At 49.4% G+C, this 22,380-nt stretch overlaps 1 protein-coding gene across 2 annotated transcripts in view; it reads right to left on the bottom strand.

Annotated features, from left to right (window-relative positions):
• Positions 1-22,380, bottom strand: part of LOC138760296 (phosphatase and actin regulator 2-like) — a 105,424-nt gene that overhangs the window by 30,615 nt on the left and 52,429 nt on the right. For both annotated transcript variants that reach the window (XM_069930680.1, XM_069930679.1), the window contains exons 2-3: positions 20,997-21,155; positions 5,725-5,805 (exon numbers count right to left, since the gene is read on the bottom strand). In XM_069930680.1, coding sequence (XP_069786781.1) covers positions 5,725-5,805; positions 20,997-21,155 — 240 coding nt within the window. The remainder of the gene's footprint in view (positions 1-5,724; positions 5,806-20,996; positions 21,156-22,380) is intronic.

The raw sequence follows: 22,380 nt of genomic DNA, 5'->3' as shown, positions 1-22,380 counted from the left end.
GGGCACTGAGGAGTGGGGTAGAGCAGAGGGATCTGGGAATAAAGATACATAATTCCCTGAAAGTGGTGTCACAGGTGGACAGGGTTGTGAAGAGAGCTTTTGGCATATGGCCTTCATAAATCAAAGTATTGAGTACAGGAGTTGGGATGTTATGGTAAAGTTGTATAAGACATTGGCGAGGCCAAATTTGGAGAACTGTGTGCAGTTTTGGTCACCAAACTACAGGAAAGATATCAATAAGAAAGAAAGAGGGCGGAGAAGATTTACTAGGATGTTGCCTGGACTTCAGGAACTGAGTTACAGGGAAAGGTTAAACAGGTTTGTACTTTAATCCCTGGAGCGTAGAAGATTGAGTGGAGATTTGATTGAAGTATTTAAAATTATGAGCGGGACAGACAGAAGAAATATAGATCGGCTTTTTCCACTGAGGGTGGGTGAAATACAAACAAGGGGACATGGGTTAAGGGTGAAAGGGGAAAAGATTAGGGGGAACATGAGGGGTCTCTTCTTCACACAGAGAGTGGTGGGAGTGGGGAACGAGCAGCCAGCTCAAGTGATGAATGCAGGCTCAATTTTAACATTTAAGAAAAATTTGATGGGGGACACGAATGGAAGGGGGTATGGAGAGATCTGGACTGGGAATAGGTCAATGGGACTAAGCAGAATAGTAGTTTGGCATAGTGGAAGGGCTGAAGGCCCTGTTTTCTCTGATGTAATATTCTCTGGCTCTACCTGGGACCTCCTACCTGTTAGCCTGCACTCATCCCCTGCCCCTCCCTCCCTCCTCTCCTCCTACTCCCACCCCTCACCTTTTTATCAGGCGCCTCTTTTATTTTGCTCACACCCGACGAAGGACTCAGGCCTGAACCATGTGTTACCCTCGACTACTTCTGGATGCCGCGAGACCTGCTGAGTTTCTCCAGCACATTAGTGTATTGCCCCTCTCCCCAACCAGGATGTTGCCTGATTCCAAGGGGATGAGCTATGGGCTGAGGTCGGGAGAAACTTGGGTTGCTTTCTTCGGAGTGTTGGAGGCTGAGGGGAGACCTGATCGAGGAGTCGGAGAGTAGCAGCAATAATACCCACCCAGCACACACTCTGTTCTCGTTGCTACCATCAGGAAAGAGGTGTAGGTGCCACAAGACTCGCCCCACCAAGTTCAGGAACAGCTGCTACCCTTCCACCATCAGACTCCTCAATGATAAACTCAATCAGGGACTCATTTAAGGGCTCTTGTGCACTTTATAGATTTTTCTCCTCTCTGTTTTGCACAGTTATTTACATTTATTTATTTGTTTACACGTGTACATTGCATACAGAGTTTTTTTGGACTACCAATAAGTGGTAATTCTGCCTCGCCCGCAGGGTAAAGAATCTCAGGGTTGTATGTGATGTCCTGTATGTACTCTGACCATAAATCTGAAATCTAAGTATAAACCTCTGAGAGGCATTCACAGGGTGAACATTGAGAATCCAACCATGCCACCTTATCCAGGCTTTCTCTCCCATCTTGGTTTGGGAATTTGAGTGGCCCAGGAAGCTCGAGGCACGGCCAAGTCCACCACAGCCTCTGACTTCCCCTGCACTGCAGACATCTAGGTCACGCACTGCCTCAAGTGTAGGCAGGCAACATCATCAAGGACCCCCCCCTCCCCCCCACCGTCACCCTGGTTGTAACCTCTTCTCACTGCTCCCTTCGGGCAGAAGGTGCAGAAGCCTGATGTCCAGCACATCTAGGGGTATGATTTTTTATTTTTTTTTACACAGAGATGTGAGTTCCTGGAATGCCTTGCCTGGGGTGGGGGGATGTGGGATGGTGGAGGGTGGAACAATAGGGGAGCATTTAACAGACTCTTCAATAGGCACGTGGATGGAAGGAAAACAGAGGGGAATATGTAGGTTGGCACAACATGGAGGGCCAAAAGGCCAGTACTGAGCTGCAATGTTCTATGGAGCAGGAAGGAGGGTGCAGTCCCTTGGACCAGCTGTTCAGAGAGGAGGTTTGGCCAGACAGGACATCCCTGTGGGGCAACCCCAGATACTTCAGACACGGCCACAGTTCAACAAGTGAACGGGCTCCCCCTTCTGCGGCACCCGCAGAAGGGGAGGGGAAGGGGGAACACACCCACCGGAAGAGACAGGGTGGATGGAAGGAGAAACTCGACGAGCACAGGAGGAGCTGGGGTGATGGGGAGTTGTCAATGCAGAGTTCCCCGGAGTGACTGACCCCCACCGGGCACCGTGCGAGCCTAGAGGAAGTCGCTGTGGCTGATCTCACTCACTCGCACATGGATCACTTCCTCAGTCAGCCACAGTGGGCAGTGTCAAAGCAGTTCCCCTTTCCCACTCCGTGCAGCCGAACATTTAAAGATACAAGAGCACTCTGGAAAGCACTTGAAACCTGTGCCACAGAATTGCGCCCAATTAACCTTACCAACCCGAAATATTTTGGAGGGTGGGAGGAAACTGGAACAGAAGAGCATAATCAAGCCATTCAGCCCATCGAGTTCGGCCTGGCATTCCATGGTGGCCGATTTACTATCCCTTATAACCCCATCCTCCTGCCTTCTTCCCACAACCCTTGTTTCGTTTCTTAATTAAGAACCCTCCATGGCCGTCTGCAGCAACAGATTCCCAACCCCCTGGGTGAGGAACTTCCTCCTTGTCGCTGTTCTAACGGGTCGTTTTTGTAGTCTGAGCTTGTGCCCTCTGGTCCCGGACTCCTCCACCACAGGAAACATCTTCTCCATGTCCACTCTGTCCAGGCCTTTCAGTGTTTGGTAGGTTTCATAACCCTTTCATTCCTGGGATCATTCTAGTTAACCTCCTCTGGACCATCTCCAATGGCAACAAATACTTTCTTAGAGAAGAAACCTAAAACTGCTCCAAGTGAGGGCTTGTCAGTGCCTTATAAAGCCTCAACATCTCATCCCTGATTTACTCCCAACCATGAACCCTAAATGAAGCGGAAACTTCTTCCCAACGTCCCATTCTTCCATTGATGGAGAGGCGGGTTCACCAAGCGCGGACCATGTTCTCTGGTCTCTTCTGTAAAAGCACAGAAATGCTGAAGGAACTCAGCAGGTCTCGAAGCGTCCAAAGGAGGTAAAGATATATCACTGAGGTTTCAGGCCTGAACCCTTCTTCAAGGTATGGGTAAAAAGCAGGCCGATGTTTGAATTAAAAGGCTGGAAAGAAGGGAAGAAATGGCAGGGGGAGGAGAACAGGACAACAGACAGGCAGGCTGTGATCATAGCAGCAGGTCTACGGCAGATGCCATCTCACTGGCCCTACACAAAGCCCTGGAACACCTGGACAGCAAAGTTGCCTACACCAAGATGCTCTTTATTGACTACAGTTTGGCATTTAACACCTTCATCCCCGCAAAACTGATCAGCAAACTCCAAGACCTGGGACCAACAACCCACTGTGTAATTAGATGGTGGATTTCCTCACCTCCAGACCACAATCAGTGAGGATGGGTAAGAACTTCTCCTCCACAATCTCCATCAGTACCGGAGCACCACAGGGCTGGGTTCTTAGCCCCCTGCTCTACTCACTTTACACCTACGACGATGTGGCTCGGTACGACAATAACACCATCTACAAATTCGCCAACGATACCACAGTAGTGGGTTGTATAAAGGATGAGGATGAGAGAGGGAGGGAGGGAGATCGAAAACTTGGCTGAATGATGCACCAACCACAACCTCGCACGTAATGCCACAAAAACTAAGGAACTGATTATTGACTTCAGAAAGGGAAAGCCAGAGGTGGACGATCCAGTGATCATTGGGAGGTCAGAGGTGGAGATGGTGAGAAAATTTCAATTCTTGGGAGTTACTATCTCCGAGGATCTTTCCTGGAGCCAACACACTAATGGCATCGTGAAGAAAGCACTTCAACTTCCTCAGGAGTTTGCGGAGGTTCGGTACAACACCGGATACCCTAGCAAATTTCTACAGAGGTGTGGTGAAATGTGTGCCGACTGGCTGCATCATGGTCTGAAATGGGGACACCAATACCCCTGAGCATAAAGCCCTGCAAAAGATAATGGACACAGCCAAGGATATCACAGGCATAAACCTCCACACCATTGAGAACATCTACAGGGAGCGCTGCCATCGGAGAGCAGCAGCAATCATCAAGGACCCACACCACCCAGCACACGCTCTGTTCTCGCTGCTGCCATCAGGAAAGAGGTGTAGGTGCCTCAAGACTCGCACCCACCAAGTTCAGGAACAGCTGCTCCCCCTCCACCATCAGACTCCTCAACGACAAACTCAATCAGGGACTCATTTAAGGACTCTTCCTTCTGCACTTTATTGATTTTTTGGTTTTCTCTGTATTGCAGTCAATTTGTTTACACTCATTTTCTGTTTACAGTTCTTTATCAGTTTACATGTATAAGTTGTGTACAGTTATTTTTCCACTACCAATTAGTGTTAATTCTGCCATGACTGCAGGAAAAAGAATCTCAGAGTTGTATGTGATGTCATGTATGTACTCAGACAATAAATTTAAAAAAGGTGATAATTGGATGTGGATAAAAGGATGGAGAGGAAAAGTGAGAATTGAGGAACAACAGCTCATTTCCCATCTGGACACCCTCCAATCGAATGGGATTAATATCGCCTTCTGCAGTTTCCCTCACCAACCCCCATCTATTTATCCCTGTCTCATTTCCCCCCTCTCTCTCTCTATTCCTTTCAATAGAACTATAGAACACTCCAGCACAGAAAACAGGCCATTCGGCCCTACTAGTCCATATCAAAATATTATTCCGTTAGTCCCATTGACCTGTACCCAGTCCAGAACCCTCCAGAATGCTCCCATCCATGTATCTATCCAATTTATTCTTAAAACATGAGTGAGCCCACATACATCACCTCAGCTGACACCTCATTCCACACTCCCACCACTCTCTGTGTGAAGAAGTTCCCCCTCATATTCCCCCTAAACCTTTCCCCTTTCACTATTAACCCATGTCCTATGGTTTGTATCTCACCCACCCTCAGTGGTAAAATCCTATCTACATTTACTCTATCCATTGCCCTCATAATTTTAAATACCTCAATCAAATCTCCCCTCATTCTTCTAAGCTCCTGTTCAACCTTCTTCTAACCTGTTTAACCTTTCCCTGTAACTCAGTTCCTGAAGTCCGGGCAACATCCTAGTAAATCTCTGCCTTCTTTCTATCTTACCAATATCCTTCATGTAGTGACCAGAACTGCTCACAATACTTCAAATGTCACTAATGTCTTATACAGCCTCACCATAACATCCCAACTCCTGGACTCAATACTTTGTTTTATGAAAACCAAGATGCCAAAAGCTCTCTTTATAACCTTATCTACCCGTGATTCCACTTTCAGCGGATTGTGTATCTATATTCCCAGATCCCTCTGTTCTACCACACTCCTCAGTGCCCGACTATTTACCGTGTACGTCCTTTCTTGGTTTGTCCTTCCAAAATACAACACCTCACACTTGTCTGCATTAAATTCCATCGGCCATTTTACAGCTCATTTTTCCAGCTGGTCCCGATCCCTCTGCAACCTTTGAAACCCTTCCTCGCCGTCCACATCGTCTCCGATCTTAGTGTCATAAGCAGACTTATGATCCAATTTAGAACCTTATCATCCAGCTCATTGACATAGAGAACAATCAGGAGGCCACACCGCTCACCAGCAACGGCGGCGAGGTTCCTACTGTGTGCCTTACCCTGACTGGCGATCTCCTTCAGAACACCCCTCTGGATCAACTCCTCTCGACTCTGCCTGGTTGAGATCTTCCTCTCCAGCACTGGAAGGGGAATGGAAGAGTATTAGTGCAGAGGTAGCTCACTGCAACCACTTCACAGGTCTCCTCTACCGCCTGCAGGGCACATGAAGCTGAAACCATGACTTGGACAGGCTTATCCTGGGAAAGTGCAGCACCCATACATGTACACACACACACACACACACACACACACACACCCCCTACACACGCACACATAAGTTCACTTGAACACACGCACATGCATATCCACACATACGTGCACATCTACATCTGCACATGGATACACTTCACACGCACGTGATTACACATATATGCAGACAGACACACATGCACACACATATGTGCACACAGGAACACCATGTACCCATCCACACATGCACATATGTGCACACAAACACACACATGCACACTGATGTGCTCAGACAAATGTGAACAGACATACATGCATGCACCATGCACGCACCCACATAGGTATACATAGATGTGCAGATGTGCACACACACATGCTTTCACACATGTTCATGCACACACAGGGTTGTGCGATGTCACATGCACATACCTGAACACACATGTAAAAATTACATGCATGTATGCACATACACACACGCACAAGCAAAAAGTTCAGCAAACTGGTTCATAGCTTTGAATGAGGATTAACTTGAAACTAATGGAATTATGGTCACTGGACCCAAAATGTTCCCCGACACATACTTCTGTCCCCTGTCCTGTCTCGTTCCCTAATAGGAGATCCAGTATTGCCCTCTCTCTAATTGGTACCTCTATATATTGGTTTAGAAAACTTTCCTGAACACATTTGACAAACTCCAAGCTCTTTTACAGTCTGGGAGTCCCAGCCAATGTGGAAAGTTAAAATCCCTGACTATCACAACCCAGTGTTTTCTACAGCTGTCTGCTATCTCTCTACAGATTTGCTCCTTCATTTCTCATAGACTATTGGGTGGTCCATAAAACAACATTTCCCCCCTCCATCCTGTTCAATCACATCTAAAGCAACGGAAGCCTGAAACATTGAGCTGCCAGCCCTGTCCCTCCTGCAATCAAATTTCACAGGAGCATAACCAGGAACCAGCCCAGCCCAACTCAGGTCAACATTGAATCTATAAGCTGCTGGAGAGACTCATTGTCTCACAGACCATCCGAGAGTTGAAATGGTCACTCAATGATCTGCATTGGACCATCTATCAAGACGAAAGACTGAGGTAATGGGATCTTGCTGTGCCTCCCATCCTGCTGTCTCGAAACCAGCTATTCTCAACCTTTTTTTGGCTAGGCCCCCTCCCCCGTTGTGTGGTATGGGCAAAGTTCGGTGATTTTGAACAGCATTGAGTCTGGACACAGGGTGAACACAGGAAGGATTTCTATTATAAGACACGTAAGGGGATCGCAACAGGGATACCACACACTAATTAATCACACAACACAGTATAATCAGTCACATCGGACTCAATACTATTGATACTAGCAACTGCATCAGAGGTTTTCAGAGGTTTGTTATAACATTGGAAACGGTCTGGTACGGGGACACCAAATACCCTGAGCTTAAAGCCCTGCAAGAGGGCGTGGACACAGCCCAGGACATCACAAGCAAAACCCTCCCCACCACTGAGAACATCTACGGGGAGCTCTGCTGTCGGAGAGCAGCGGCGACCATCAAGGACCCATGCCATCCAGCACACACCCTGTTCTCACTCCTGCCGTCAGGAAAGAGGTGTAGGTGCCGCAAGCCTTGCACCACCAGGTTCAGGAACAGCTGCTACCCCTCCACCATCAGCGCCTCTACTTCCTCAGGAGTTTGTGGAGGTTTGGTACGACATTGGAAACCCTGGCAAATTTCTACAGAGGTGTGGTGGGATGTGTGCTGACCGGCTGTGTCACGGTCTGGTATGTAAAGCCATCCAAAATGTAATGAAAACCTCCCCACCCTCGAGAACATCTACAGGAAATGCTGCCTTCAGAGAGCAGCAGCGATCATCAAGGGTAAAACACGAAAATCTGCAGACACCGCTGTCGGAAGTAAAAACACGATGCTGTAGAATCTCAGCAGGTCAAACAGTGTCTTTTATGTCGCAAAGGTAAAAATACACAACCAACGTTTTGGGCTTCAGTCCTTCATCAAGGTGTGGAAAAATGTTCACAGGCATCCAAACAAAAAAGTAGGGGGTTTCAGGTGGTCTCAAAGGCAGGAGGTGATAGGTGGAGAAGGGAGGGAGGGGACAGTGATCCACACCACCCAGCACACGCTCTGGTCTCACTGCTGCCATCAGGAAAGAGGTATGGGGGCCACAAGACTCGTACCACCAGATACTGGTAACTTACAACAACCTACGGTTATAATAGTCTACCTTACATTCCTTATCTCACGTGGCTATCTAATAGCCCCGATCCCTGTGTAGTGCACAAGACTCTTCCAGCGTTGTCCACAGCTCGTGATCGGAGTGGAGCAGGGCTCGTCTCAGGACCGAAGAGCAAATGAGGAAGAGCAACAGCATGTGGTAGGCTTTCTAGCACAATCAACTGGAGGGGCCAGCCACGCAATCACTAGGTGATTTAAAGGGGCTAGTGGTTCAGATATGCACTAATGGTTGGGTGGAGTCAAAACTTGATTGGCAGGTGATGCGACTATCGGCCAGGTTCCAGATGGAGAGATCACTTGAACCTCCACAGTCCACACTCCCACCAGGTACCAGACAGGGAGATCACGTGACCCTCCACAATCCACATTCACGCTAGGTTCCAGACGGAGCGATCACATTACCCTCCACAATCCATGCCAAGTTCCAGACAGAGAGATCACGTGACCCTCCACAATCCACATTCCCTCCAGGTCCCAGACGGAGCGATCACGTGACCCTCCACCATCTACACTTCCACTAGTGATCACATGGCCCCCCACAATCTAATCTACACTCCCATTAGGTTCCAGACGGAATGATCATGTGACCCTCCACAATCCACACAACACCACCGAGGTCTCTGCTCAAAGTTTAGGGGCCCCCTTCCCTATGAAGCCGTCGAGTGTTGGTTTATTCCGTCCTTCTCTCCAACTGACCACATAAAAACCTTGATTCTTGTGTGAGGTGGAAAGAAAACCAGGCTGTGCCCATCCCCTCACCCCTCCCCTCAACCAGGTGGCACCCATTAACATAACATATAACATAACATAACAATTACAGCACGGAAACAGGCCATTAGGCCCTTCTAGTCCGCACCGAACCAAACACCCCTCTCTAGTCCCACCTCCCTGCACAATGCCCATCACCCTCCATCTTCTTCTCATCCATATACCTGTCCAACCTTTTCTTAAATAATACAATTGACTCCGCCGCCACTATTTCTCCTGGAAGCTCATTCCACACGGCTACCACTCTCTGAGTAAAGAAGTTCCCCCTCATGTTACCTCTAAACCTCTGCCCCTTAATTCTTAACTCATGTCCTAGAAGACAGAGAGTTGGGATAAATGGCTCGTTTTCTGAGTGGCAGGCGGTGACCAGTGGGGTACCACAGGGATCTGTACTGGGACCCCAGCTGTTCACAATTTACATTAATGATCTGGATGAGGGGATTGGATGGAATATCTCCAAATTTGCAGATGACACTAAGCTAGGAGGGGTTGTGTGCATGGAAGAGGGGGATCAGGAAGCTCCAGTGCGATTTGGATAAATTGAGGGACTGGGCAGATACATGGCAAATGCACTACAATGTGGATAAATGTGAGGTTATCCACTTTGGTAATACAAACCGGAGGGTAGATTACTATTTGAATGGCAATAGATTAAGAGATGGGGAAGTGCAGAGAGACCTAGGGGTACTTGTACACCAGTCTCTGAAGGCGAGCATGCAGGTACAGCAGGCGGTTAAAAAGGCAAATGGTATGTTGGCCTTCATATCAAGAGGGTTTGAGTCTAGGAACAAGGATACCTTACTGCATCTGTACAGGGCCTTGGTGAGACCCCACCTGGAGTATTGTGTGCAGTTTTGGTCACCTTATCTAAAGAAGGATGTTCTTGCAATGGAGGGAGTGCAGAGGCGATTCACCAGGCTGATACCTGGAATGGCAGGAATGACTTAGGAGGAAAGATTGCGCAAATTGGGATTGTACTCCCTGGAGTTTAGAAGATTGAGAGGGGATCTCATAGAGACATAAAATTCTGGCAGGACTGGACAGAATGGATGCAGATGGGATGTTTCCAAGGATGGGAAAATCCAGAACCCGGGGCCATGGTTTGAGGATAATAGGCAAACCATTTAGGACCGAGATGAGGAGGAATTTCTTGACCCAGAGGGTGGTGAATCTGTGGAATTCATTGCCACAGAGGGCAGTGGAGGCAGGTTCATTAAATCTATTGAAGAGGGAATTAGATCTATTTCTTCAGTATAAGGGTATTAAAGGTTATGGAGAGAAGGCGGGGACGGGGTACTGAACTTTAAGATCAGCCATGATCTCGTTGAATGGCAGAGCAGGCTCGAAGGGTCGAATGACCTACTCCTGCTCCTATGTTTTCTATGTTAAACCTGCTCTAAAGCAGTAAAGTAGTGTTTCACTTCAGTGACCCTGCTTGGGGCAAAACACTTTGGCCTAACTCAAGCCTCTGATAAGCCAAAGCAGTAAAGCAAGCTCCCAGACGTGACCCTGCAGCCTGTAATCCTGCTTGCAGCCGGACACTCAAATCCCTCCTTTGAGACAGAGTTAATTAACACAGCATTAATTAGCCATGGCTGTGTGGGAAAACCTAATCTGCTCAACAGCAAGTTCATTTCATGTTGAAAATTTACATGTTCAGCAACAAACTGAAATAATCTGGTTTTATCTGTACCTTTTAGCATTATAATGTGACAAAGCCCTATTCTGTCAATTAATTCCATCCATGGATTATCTCTGTCTATACAGGGGGAATTTAATTTGTACCTTAAGAACATAAGACCATAAAACACAGGAGCAGAAATAGGCTGTTCAGACCATCAAGGCCCATCAAAACCAAGGAGCTGATTGTTGACTTCAGGAAGGTGTCCGATCCAGTGATCATTGGGGGGAATCAGGGGTGGGGAGGATGGGCACATTTAAGTTCTTGGGAGTCACTATCTCTAAGGATCTTTCCTGGACCCAACACATCAATGGCATCGTGAAGAAGGCACGTCAGCCCCTCAGGAGTTTGTGGAGGTTCGGTATGACATTTGAAATCTTGCCAAAATTCTACAGAGGTGTGGGTGAAAGTGTGCTGACCGGCTGCATCGCGGTCTGGGATGGGAACACCAGCACCCCTGAGTTTAAAGCCCTCCATAAGGTAGTGGGCACAGTCCAGGACATCACAGGAAAAACCCTCCCCACCATTCAGAACATCTAGAGGGAATGCTGCCGTCGGAGAGCAGCGGCAGTCATCATGGATCCAGCACACACTCTGTTCTCACTGCTGCCATCGGGAAAGAGGTGCAGGGGCCACAGGACTCACACCACCAGGTTCAGAAACAGCTCCACCATCAGACTCCTCAACGAAAAACTCAATCAGGGACTCATTTACGGGCTCTTACGTGTGCACTTTATTGATTTTCTTTTGTATTTTCTCTGTATTGCACAGTCAGTTTCTTTATATTTATTTATTTACATGTTTACACTGTGTACAGTTTTCTTTGCACAACCAATTAGTGGTAATTCTGGCGCGCCTGCTGACAAAGGAATCTTAGGGTTGTATCCGATGTCATGTATGTACTCTGACAATAAATCTGAATCTGAAATCTGAATTAAGTCTGCCCTGCCATTTAATCATGAGCTGATCCATTTCCCCATTCAGCCCCACTGCCCAGCCTTCTCCCCATAACCTTTGATGCTCTGGCTAATCAAGAACCTGTTGATCTCTGACTTGAATGCTCCCAAGGACCCGGCCCCCACAACCGCCTGTGGGAACAAATTCCACAGATTCACCTGAAGAAATTCCTCCGCATCTCTGTTCTAAGTGCCCTTCAATCCTGAAGTAGCACCCTCTTGTCCTAGACTCTCCCACCGTGGGAAACAACCTTTCTACATCTACTCTGTCTGCTTTTCAAAATGTTTCAATGAGATCCACCCGCCGCCCCCCCCACCCCCCACCCCCCACCACACCCCTCCCCCTCATTCTCCTAAATTCCAATGAGTACAGGCCAGGAACTGTCAAACACTTTCCTTATGTGACTCAAGCAAGTAAGTTTCACAGTGGACATACACATTGTACATACGTCTACGGCAATAAACACCTAACTTTCCATAACCGCGCTGTGACAAATTGTAGTGTGAAATGCTGGAGGGGTTCAGCATCATCCACAGGAGGATATAACCCAACCTTTCGGGCCTGAGCCTTTCTCAAAGGTCAGAATTAAAAAGCAGGCAGGTGCCTTAAAGGGCTCAGATTTCAAATTTATTGTCAGACATGACATCACCTACAACCCTTAGATTCTTTTTCCTGCGGGCCAGGCAGAATTACCACTTATTGGCAGTGGGAATAAAACTGGGCATTGCGTAAACAAACAAAGAACTGTTAACAGAAAACGAATGGAAACAAACCGACTGTGCAATACAGGGAGAATAAAAGGAAAATCAATAAAGTGTGCACACGTAAGAGTCCTTAATCGAGTCCCTGATTGAGTTTGTCACTGAGGAGTCTGATGGCGGAGGGGGAGCAGCCATTCCTGAACCTGAGTCTTGTGGCACCTCGACCTCTTTCCTGATGGCAGCAGCGAGAACAGAGCATGTGCTGGGCGGTGTGGGTTTTTGATGATCGCTGCTGCTCTCCGATGGTAGCGTTCCCTGTAGATGTTCTCGCTGGTGTGGAGGGATTTGCCTGCGATGTCCTGGGCTGTGTCCATTACATTTTGGAGGGCTTTACACTCAGGCATATTGGTGTCCCCATTCCAGACCTTAATGCAGTCGGTCAGCACATTTTCCACCTCATGTCTAGAAATTTGCTGGGGTTTCGGATGTCATACCAAACCTCTGCCAACTCCTGAGGAAGTAGAGGTGCTGACGTGCTTTCTTCACGATACCATTAGTGTGTTGGGTCCAGGAAAAATCCTCCAAGATAATGACTCCCAAGAATGTAAATTTGTTCACCCTCTCCACCTCTGATTCTCCAAATGATCATTTCCCAAATGATACCTCTGGTTTCCCCTTCCTGAAGTCAACAATCAGCTCCTTGATTTTGATGACATTGAGTGCGAGGTTGTTGTTGGTGCCCCATTCAGCCAAGTTTTCAATCTCCCTCCTGTACGTTGACTCATCCCTATCCTTTATACAACCCACTACCGTAGTCTCGTTGGTGAATTTGTAGATGGTGTTATTGTCGTACCAAGCAACACAACGGTAGGTATAAAGTGAGTAGAGCAGGGGGCTAAGAACACAGCCCTGTGGTGCTCCAGTACTGATGGAGATTGTGGAGGAGAAGTTGTTACTAACCGTCACTAACTGTGGTCTGGAGGAGAGAAAATCCAGGATCCAATTACACAGTGGGGTGTTGGTCCCAGGTCTTGGAGTTTGCTGATCAGTTTTGCGGGGATGAAGGTGTTAAATTCCGAATTGTCATTGGCAAGGAACATCCTGATGTAGGTGCCTTTGCCATCCAGATGTTCCTGGGGGCCTTCAAAGTGGTTGATATCAACCCCTGGTGGGGGGGGGGGGGTGCTGGGGGGGATGGATCAATGGGACTATCCAAAAGGTTGATAAATGCTTGGGGGTTGAAAGGGGGGGGGGGGGTCAATAACACCGGAGTGGGAATTGATTGAACTTCTGCGGTGGAAAGCAAGGGCGGATCAATGGAAAATATCACCTATGGCAGTGGTGGCCAACCTCTCACGAGAGGTGTCCGCCATGCTGTACTTGGCTTCGGCCTTTGAATAAGTTGAGAGTGAACTGGAGGACGGACTGAGCATAGAAGAAAGATGCATGTGTTATTTGTACCATCGGCAGCGACCCCCCCCATACCCCGTCCACTGCTGCCACCACACCCTCCTGTCCAGCACCATCAGCCCTTGTCCAGCACCACCACCACACTGCCACTCCCCATCCAGTGCTGCCACCCCCTGTCCAGCACTGCCACTCCGTCCAGTCCTGCCACCCCACGTCCAGTGCTGCCACCCCCCGTCCAGCCCTGCCACCCCCGTCTAGCGCTGCCACCCCCGTCCAGCGCTGCCACCCCCATCCAGTGCTGCCACCCCCTGTCCAGCACTGCCACCCCGTCCAGTCCTGCCACCCCACGTCCAGTGCTGCCACCCCCCGTCCAGCCCTGCCACCCCCGTCTAGCACTGCCACCCCCGTCCAGCGCTGCCACCCCCATCCAGTGCTGCCACCCCCTGTCCAGCACTGCCACCCCCGTCCAGTCCTGCCACCCCACGTCCAGTGCTGCCACCCCCCGTCCAGCCCTGCCACTCCCGTCTAGCACTGCCCCCCCATCCAGCGCTACCACCCCCGTCCAGTGCTGCCACCCCCGTCCAGCGCTGCCAACCCCCGTCCAGCGCTGCCAACCCCCGTCCAGCGCTGCCAACCCCGTCCAGCTCTGCCAACCCCCATCCAGCACTGCCATCCCCCTGTCCAGCACTGCCAACCCCGTCCAGCTCTGCCAACCCCCATCCAGCACTGCCATCCCCCTGTCCAGCACTGCCAACCCCGTCCAGCTCTGCCAACCCCCATCCAGCACTGCCATCCCCCCGTCCAGCACTGCCATCCCCCCGTCCAGCACTGCCAACCCCCCGTCCAGTGCTGCCACCCCCGTCCAGCGCTGCTAACCCCCGTCCAGCGCTGCCACCCCCCCCCCCCCCCCCCTCGTCCAGCACTGCCACCATCCAGGCCATGCCCTCTTCTCTCTGCTACCATTGGGGAGCCCTCAGCAGCACAGGGACAGCTTCTTCCCCGCTGCCATCAGATTCCTGAATGGCCCAATGAAAAACAGACACGGCCTGACTTGCACCATTTATTTATTTTTGAAACATGGTTTATCGTAATATTTTCACCTGTGATTCTGCTGCAAAACAATGAATTTCATGACAGGTTCACGATAATCAATTCTGACTCTGAACAACGGGATTTTAATTTGAAAATATGATTTGTTTGTGACAGAGGGGCGATGTTGATTTATTGCCCCCTTCCCCCTGCATATTGTACAGGTGTAATTCTGAGTCCAGTCTGCATTTTTCCATATGCTATTGTTCCTTGAATAAGCTTTTGTAAAAGGAGAAGTTCAAAGCGGGGAGAACTGAGGACGTGAACAATGATGGAAATTGGGGACACGTGCGGATAATGGTTAGAAGAACACTGTTCCCCAGAGCGAACGGGTGATTTTATTGTTGTGGATGGTAACAGCTAAAATAATCAGACTTTTATCTATTGCACAGACAGAGTTATGTCTCCATGCCAACCACCAGGGACTTTGATTGGCCACATAAATTGTTGAAACCCATCATTCAGGTCTCCCAACAGAGAGATGAATCCAGTTCAGTGGACAAACGCGCTGGAGAAACTCGGCCGAGCACGCAGTGAAGGGCGACCGACGATTCGGGCCTGAGCCCGAATCAGGAAAATCTGGCAAGCGCCTGAACATAAAGGTGGTGGGGGGAGGATTGCAGCACAGGGGAACAGACTACCAGTGGATACAGGTAGGAGGTCAGAAGGAAACAAACTGAGATATGACGGGGAGAGACAGAGGGTAGCTCGACAGGAGAAGGAAGGGAAGGAATGGGGAACAGGAGACGGGGGGTAGGGAAAGAGAGAGACTGGGGGAGGGGGGGTGGTTAACAGAAACTGGAGAAGTTGATGTTAATGTCATCTGGTTGGAGAGTGCCCAGACAGAATATTAGCACATGGATGTGAGGGAGTTGGAGGGTTATGGGCAAGGGAGTGGGTAGGTGGAACTCGTGAAGTTTCATGTAAATCAGTGGGGATTAGAAGGGCCAATTTGGCCTGTTTCTGTACTGTAAATTATTATATGATTATACATTCCTTCAATTTGTTGGTAGCCTTGGTTTGGCAATGAATTAGGTCATGGACAAACATGTGGGTGTGGGAGTGGTGTATGGAATTAATCCCTGGGAAGTACACACTCACACACACACACACACTCACTCACTCCCAATCTGTGTCCAGTCTCTCCGATGTAGAGGACACAACAGTGGGAGTGCCAGATGCAACAGACGACCCCCACAGATTCACAAGTGATGCTTTACATGGAAGGACTGTTTGGGGCCCTGAATGGTGCTGAGGGAGGAGGTGTGGGCGTGAACAGGGCATCTCCTGCAGTCAGGGGCAGGAACTAAAAGGGTAATTGGTACTTGGGGAGGGAGGAGTCGACAAGACAGTCATGGAGAGAGTGGTCCCTGCAGAAGGGGGAGAGGGGAGGTGTTGTATAAGACATTGGTGAGGCCAAATTTGGAGTATTGTGTGTGGTTTTGGTCACGTAACTACAGTAAAGATATCAGTAAGATAGAAAGAGTGCCGAGAAGATTTACTAGGATGTTGCCTGGACTTCAGGAATGAAGTTACAAGGAAAGGTTAAACAGGTTAGGGCTTTATTCCCTGGAGTGTAGAAGAATGAGGGGAGATTTGATCAAGGTATTTAAAATGATGAGGGGGACAGACACAGAGTAAATGTAGGTTTGTTTTTCCCACTGAGGGTGGGTGAGATACAAACCAGAGGACATGGGTGAAGGGTGAAAGGGGAAATGTTTAGGGGGAACTTCTTCACACAGAGAGTGGTGGGGGTGTGGAATGAGCTGCCAGCTGAAGTGGTGAATGGAGACTCAATTTTAACATTTAAGAAGAATTTGGAGAGGTACATGGATGGGAGAGGGATGGAGGGCGATGGGCTGGGTGCAGATCAGTTGGACGACAAAAAAAGGTTCAGCCAGACTAGAAGATCTGAAGGAGCTTGTTTCTGTGCTGTAATGTTCTACGGTTCTATGAGAGGGGAAGATGTGTCTGGTCGTGGGATCATGTAGAAGGTGAATCTCACAGTTGACCTATTCTGGGGATGGTTCTCTGGAGGCTTGGCCAGCAGGAGATGGCTGATCCCAAATTGGTTTAGTGGGGAGTGAGCTGAGGGTTGGAACATCCCTCCCTCAATTTGAACTCCCCTGCACCATCCCTTGCTCAGTGCTGAACCCTCCGTCAGCATCAAACCCCCCCCTCCTCCATCATCCCACCCTCAGACCTTCCCTCCAGCCCTCTCTCAGCATGGTCCCTCAGTCCCTCCACCATTCTCCCTCCCTCGGCACTAACTCTTATTCCACCATTCCTCTCTCAACTCATACAATCCCTCCATCCCTCCTGCAACATTGTCCCTCCTTCAGCACTCCACCATCCCTCCCTCAGGATAGACCCCTCCACCACCATCAACATCCCTCACCAGCATCTCCTCCATTTCCAGCTCTTCTGCCCTGGCCCCCTCTGCCCTCAGATGCAACAAACACAGGATTCCCCTTGTCCTCACCTACCATCCCCTCCCCTCCAACCAGCCCCCACATCCAACACATTATCCTTAGTCATTTCCCTCACCTACAACATGATCCCACCAGCAGACACATCCTCCCCTCTCCGGCTTCCATAGTGACCACACCCTCCTCCACTCATCCCTTCCCACAAATCACCCCCTTGGACCTTCCTCTGCCACAGTTGGAAGTGCCTCACTTGTGCCCTCCCTCACCACCATTCGGGGCCCCAAACAGTCCTTCCAAGTGAAGCTACACTTCACGTCTGTCCTCAGGGGTCATCTACTGCATCCAGAGAGACTGGACGCAGATGGGGAGATCATTTCGCTGAGTACCCTCGCTCTGTTCGCATCAGTGACAGGGATTGCCCAGTGGCCAACCACTTCGATCCTGCACCTCGCTCCTGCTCCTGCTTGTCTGTCCATGACCTCATGCACTGTTAAACCAAGACCACCTGTAAATTGGAAGAACACCACCCAACATTCCATCTGGGTGCTCTCCAACTGGATGGCATTAACAATGACCTCTCCAGTTTCTGCTAGCCCACTCCCCGTTCTCCCTCTCCTTCCCATCCCTCTGTCGCCTTTTCTCCAGCTCCTCTTGCCTGTGGATCTGTGCTCCTCCCCCTGCCACTCCATCCCTCCAAATCGCCACCCCCCCCCATTGCAAACATTTTATTCGTCCCTTTCTATATTTTGCCGATACCTTGATGAATGGATCAGGCTCAGTCCCGACATTGGGTTGAACTCTCAGTCTGTCCCTACACTGGGTTGACCTCCCTCAGTCAGTCCTTACACTGGGTTGACTTCTCTCAGTCCGTCCCTCCACTGGGTTGACCTCTCTCAGTCTGTCCTTACACTGGTTTGACCTCTCAGTCCGTCCCTACACTGAGTTTACCATTCAGTCCGAGCCTACACTGGGTTGACTTCTCTCAGTCAGTCCTTACACTGGGTTGACCTCTCAGTCCATCCCTACACTGGGTTGACCATACAGTCTGAGCCTACACTGGGTTGACTTCTCTCAGTCAGTCCTTACACTGGGTTGACCTCTCAGTCTGTCCCTACACTGGGTTGACCATACAGTCTGTCCCTACACTGGGTTGACCACACAGTCTGTCCCTACTAGGTTGACCTCACTCAGACCGTCCCTACTCTGGATTGACTTCTCAGTCCGTCCCTACACTGGTTTGACCTCTCAATCTGTCCTTACACAGTCTGTCTGCCCCTGTCAACCAGGGCATCTCTTGGCACTCTCCCCCCATTCCCAGCTCTCCACTTCCACTTAGAGATCAGAGACCTCTGCCGTTCGTAACATCCACCAATGGTTTGGTTGTGGTGGCCTCTTGCAAACAACACAAAACCTGGAAGAGTTGGGGATGGCGATGAAGGCTGTCCAAGATTTGGCAGGAAATCGATCAGATGGAAACATGAGCAGAGTTCAGTCGAGTAAGTCAAGAGTGGTTGGACTTTGCAAGGTCAAGTGCAAGGGGGAAGATACCATAAATGCGGGATTCACTGAGTCATGAGTGCGGAAAAAGAGTTATCAGGCCAATCTACTACCCATGTGTGGGTCAGAACTGAGTGAGTATCACTGGGTGAATCTGAATCAGAAACAGAATTTATTGACACGAACAAATCATGAAATTTGTTGTTTTGCGGCAGCGTCACAGGGCAAACTTTAATATAAACCACCTTAAAACAAGAAATAAAAATAGCACATGAAACGTCAAAGGGAAGCCATGTCTGTGGTTCATTAATCATTCAGGAATCTGATGGCAGCGGGGAAGAAGCTGTCCTTGTGCCGCTGAGTGCTCGTCTTCAGGCTCCTGTACTTTTTCCCTGATAGCAGCAGAATGAAGAGGGTATGGGCTGAGTAGTGGGGGCTCTTTGAGGATAGAGGCTGCTTTTTTAAGACACCGCCTCATGTAGACATCCTTGATGGAGTGAAGTCAGGTCCCAGAGATGTTTCAGGCCGAGTTAACAGCCCACACTCACATACCACTTTAAGTAATCCCTATGCCATAGGTGCTCTGTGATTAGTAAGGGATTGCTTATGTGGATGGAAAGAAAAAGTTTGCAAACCACTGATTTAATCATCTCTCATTGACTCATTATGTGCAAAGTTTCAGAACTCCAAAGGAAATGGGCCAAGGACAATTTTTCCCAAGCAAAGTATTTCAGTAACAATTGAGTCTAGAGCAGTTGTTCTCAACCTTCCCTTCCCACCCACATACCACCTTAAGCAATCCCTTACTAATCACAGAGCACCGATGGCCTTGGGATTACTTAAAGTGGGATGTGAGTGGAAAGAAAAGGGTTGAGAACCACGTCCATATCTCTCCCATCCACGTACTTGTCCAAATTCTTCTTAAATATTGAAATTGAACCCACATTCACCATGTCAGTTGGCAGCTCATTCCACACTCCCACCATTCTCTGTGTGAAGAAGTTCCTACTAACGTTTCTCCTAAAGCCAGAAGGTGTCACAGGCGGTTGGGGAGACCAAATCATTAGGTGTATTTAAGGCAGAGATGGATAGGTTCTCGTTTAGCCAGGGCATCAAAGGTTTTGGGGAGAAGGCCGGGCAGTGGGGAAATGATTCAGCTCATGATTGAATGGCAGGACAGACTCAATGGGCTGAATGGCCTATTTCTGCTCCTATGTCTTATGGTCTAAACATCCCATTTCACTCTTAACCAATGTCCTTTGGTTCGTATCTCACCTACCTCTATGGAAAAAGCTGACCTACATTTGCTCTGTCTATCCCCCTTTTAAGGTATTTTAAATACCTCGATCAAATCTCCCCTCATTCTTCTACGCTCCAGGGAATAAAGTCCTAACCTGATTAAGCTTTCCCTGTAATTCAGTTCCTGAGTCCAGGCAACATCCTAGTAAACCTTCTATCTTATTGATGTCTTTCCATTTCTCACCTCTATGAATCTTGGGTTTGGCTATATGTGGAGTTTTGTGTGTATTTTTGGTCGCCCCATTACAGGATATGGAGGCTTTGGAACAGGCACAAAAGAGGAGGTATAGCTTATGCTTGGTTTATCGAGACAATCAATCTGACATGGTGATCACTCGATCCCTGGGCCTCAGATTCCAGGCCTGGGACAGGAAAAGGGCGGACAGAGTCTCCCATGGTTGGGCCTTGGAGGGTTCCCACAGCCCCTCAGAAAGAGGAAGGGTCATCCATGGAGGAAGATCCTTTGGGGGGGGGGGAGGGAGACAAGGTTTGTGTAGGGGAAATCGGGTTTGAGGAGGAGGAAGAGATCTGTCGGGGGGGTGAGGAGACATGGGAGTTAAGGAGATCCATGGGGGAGGGGGCAAGGAGATCTTTAGGGAGGAGAGGAGATCCATGGGAGGGTGTGAGGAAATCTGAGGGAGGGGGGAATCTGTGGATGGGATGAGTGGAACTATAGGGAGGGGAGATCCATGGGTGGGGGGGGGGATCTGGGGTGGGGGAAGTGAGATCTGTGGAAGTGGGGAGGAGTTCCATGGGGGCAGGGAGATCTGGGCAAGGAAGATCAGGTGGGTGGGAGCATTTCCATCATGGGGGGGGTTGTTGAGGAGATCAGTGGGGGGAGGAGATCTGTGAGGGGAGAGATCTGTTGGGAAGGAGATCTGGTCAAGGGAGGAGATCTGTTGGGGGAGGTGATCTATTAAAGGAGGAGATCTGGAGGAGGGATTGGGTGGAGCTCCATGGGGGTATGACGAGATCCCAAGACTGCCACTGGGTGCCGGGACACTCACCTGCAGATGTCTCCTGGAACTTCTCGCTGGATTTCTTTTTCCTCCATTTCCACGGCTTGAAAATGTTGGTGATGGTGGACAACTTGCTTCTGCGCCTTGTCTCCGATACGGGAGGGTCTCCGTCCAATATCCCATCATAGTGACTTTCCTGCCTGTTACCTGTGGGTGACAATGGGGATGTGAGTGAGGCCAGAGGTGGAGAAGAGGGAGAGAAGGGGTGGGGGAGGATGGGAGAACAAGGGAGAGAGAGGAAAAAGAGGGTGAATGGGGAAAAGAGGAGAAGGGGAAAGTGAGGGGGAAAAGAGGGGAGAGGGGAAGAGATGGTGGGAAAGAGGGAAGGGGAGGGAGTTGAGGAGAGGGGAGGGAGGGGGGAGGAAAAGATCTAAAGAGGGGAGGAAGATGGTGTAAAGGGGAAGGAGGAGAGAGGGTAAAGGGAGTGGGGAGGGAGATGGGGAAGGAGAGGGGAGGGGAAGGAGAAGGGGGAGGGAGAAGGGAGAGAGAGGGAAGGAAGAGGAAAGGAGTGGTGGATGGGGGGAAGAAGTGAGGAGGGAGGGAGAGGGAAGGAGTGAGGGGGGAAAACAAAATTTTACAACAGCACCAATGGGAGAGTCCTGCATGGATGCATCACGGTGTGGGACAGAGCTGCAAAGCTTTAGACTGGATGTGAATATAGAGGGTCATCAAAAGGGCTGAGAGGATCACTGGGGTCTCCCTTTCCTCTTCTGATGACATTCACATGGAGCATTGATTAATTAGAGCTCAAAGAATGATTGAGGAGCCTTTCCATCCAGCACATCAGGAATAAAGCATGGGCGTAGCCAAATAAGAACTGCCAGGCTGGGAAATTGATTTATTGTCAGATTACAGACATGACATCATGTATAACCCTGAGATTCTTTTTCCTGTGGGCCAGGCAGAATTACCACTTTATTTATAGTGCAAAAAAATAAAACTGTACACAACACATACATGTAAACAGATATCGAATGTAAATGAATTGACTGCAATACAGAGAGAGGGAAAAAAATAAAGTGCACCAGTCCTTAAATGAGCCCCTGATTGAGTTTGTCGTTGAGGAGTCTGATGGTGGAGAGGAAGCAGCTGTTCCTGAACCTGGTGGTGCGAGTCTTATGGGCCCTACACCTCTTTCCTGATGGCAGCAGCGAGAACAGACTGTGTGCTGGGTGGTGTGGATCCTTGATGACTGCTGCTACTCTCCAATGGCAGCGTTTCCGGTAGATGTTCTCGACAGTGGGGAGGGTTTTGCCTGTGATGTTCTGGGCTGCATCCACCACCTTTTGGAGAGCTTTATGCTCAGGGGTATTGGTGTCCCCACACCAGAAAGGAGTAAGGAATCTCAGGTGGAGGGGTGTTATGTGGTATC

This window comes from Narcine bancroftii, chromosome 4 (genome assembly GCF_036971445.1).
Source record: "Narcine bancroftii isolate sNarBan1 chromosome 4, sNarBan1.hap1, whole genome shotgun sequence".
Taxonomy (NCBI): domain Eukaryota; kingdom Metazoa; phylum Chordata; class Chondrichthyes; order Torpediniformes; family Narcinidae; genus Narcine; species Narcine bancroftii.
This window is presented reverse-complemented; position numbering and strand designations above follow the sequence as displayed.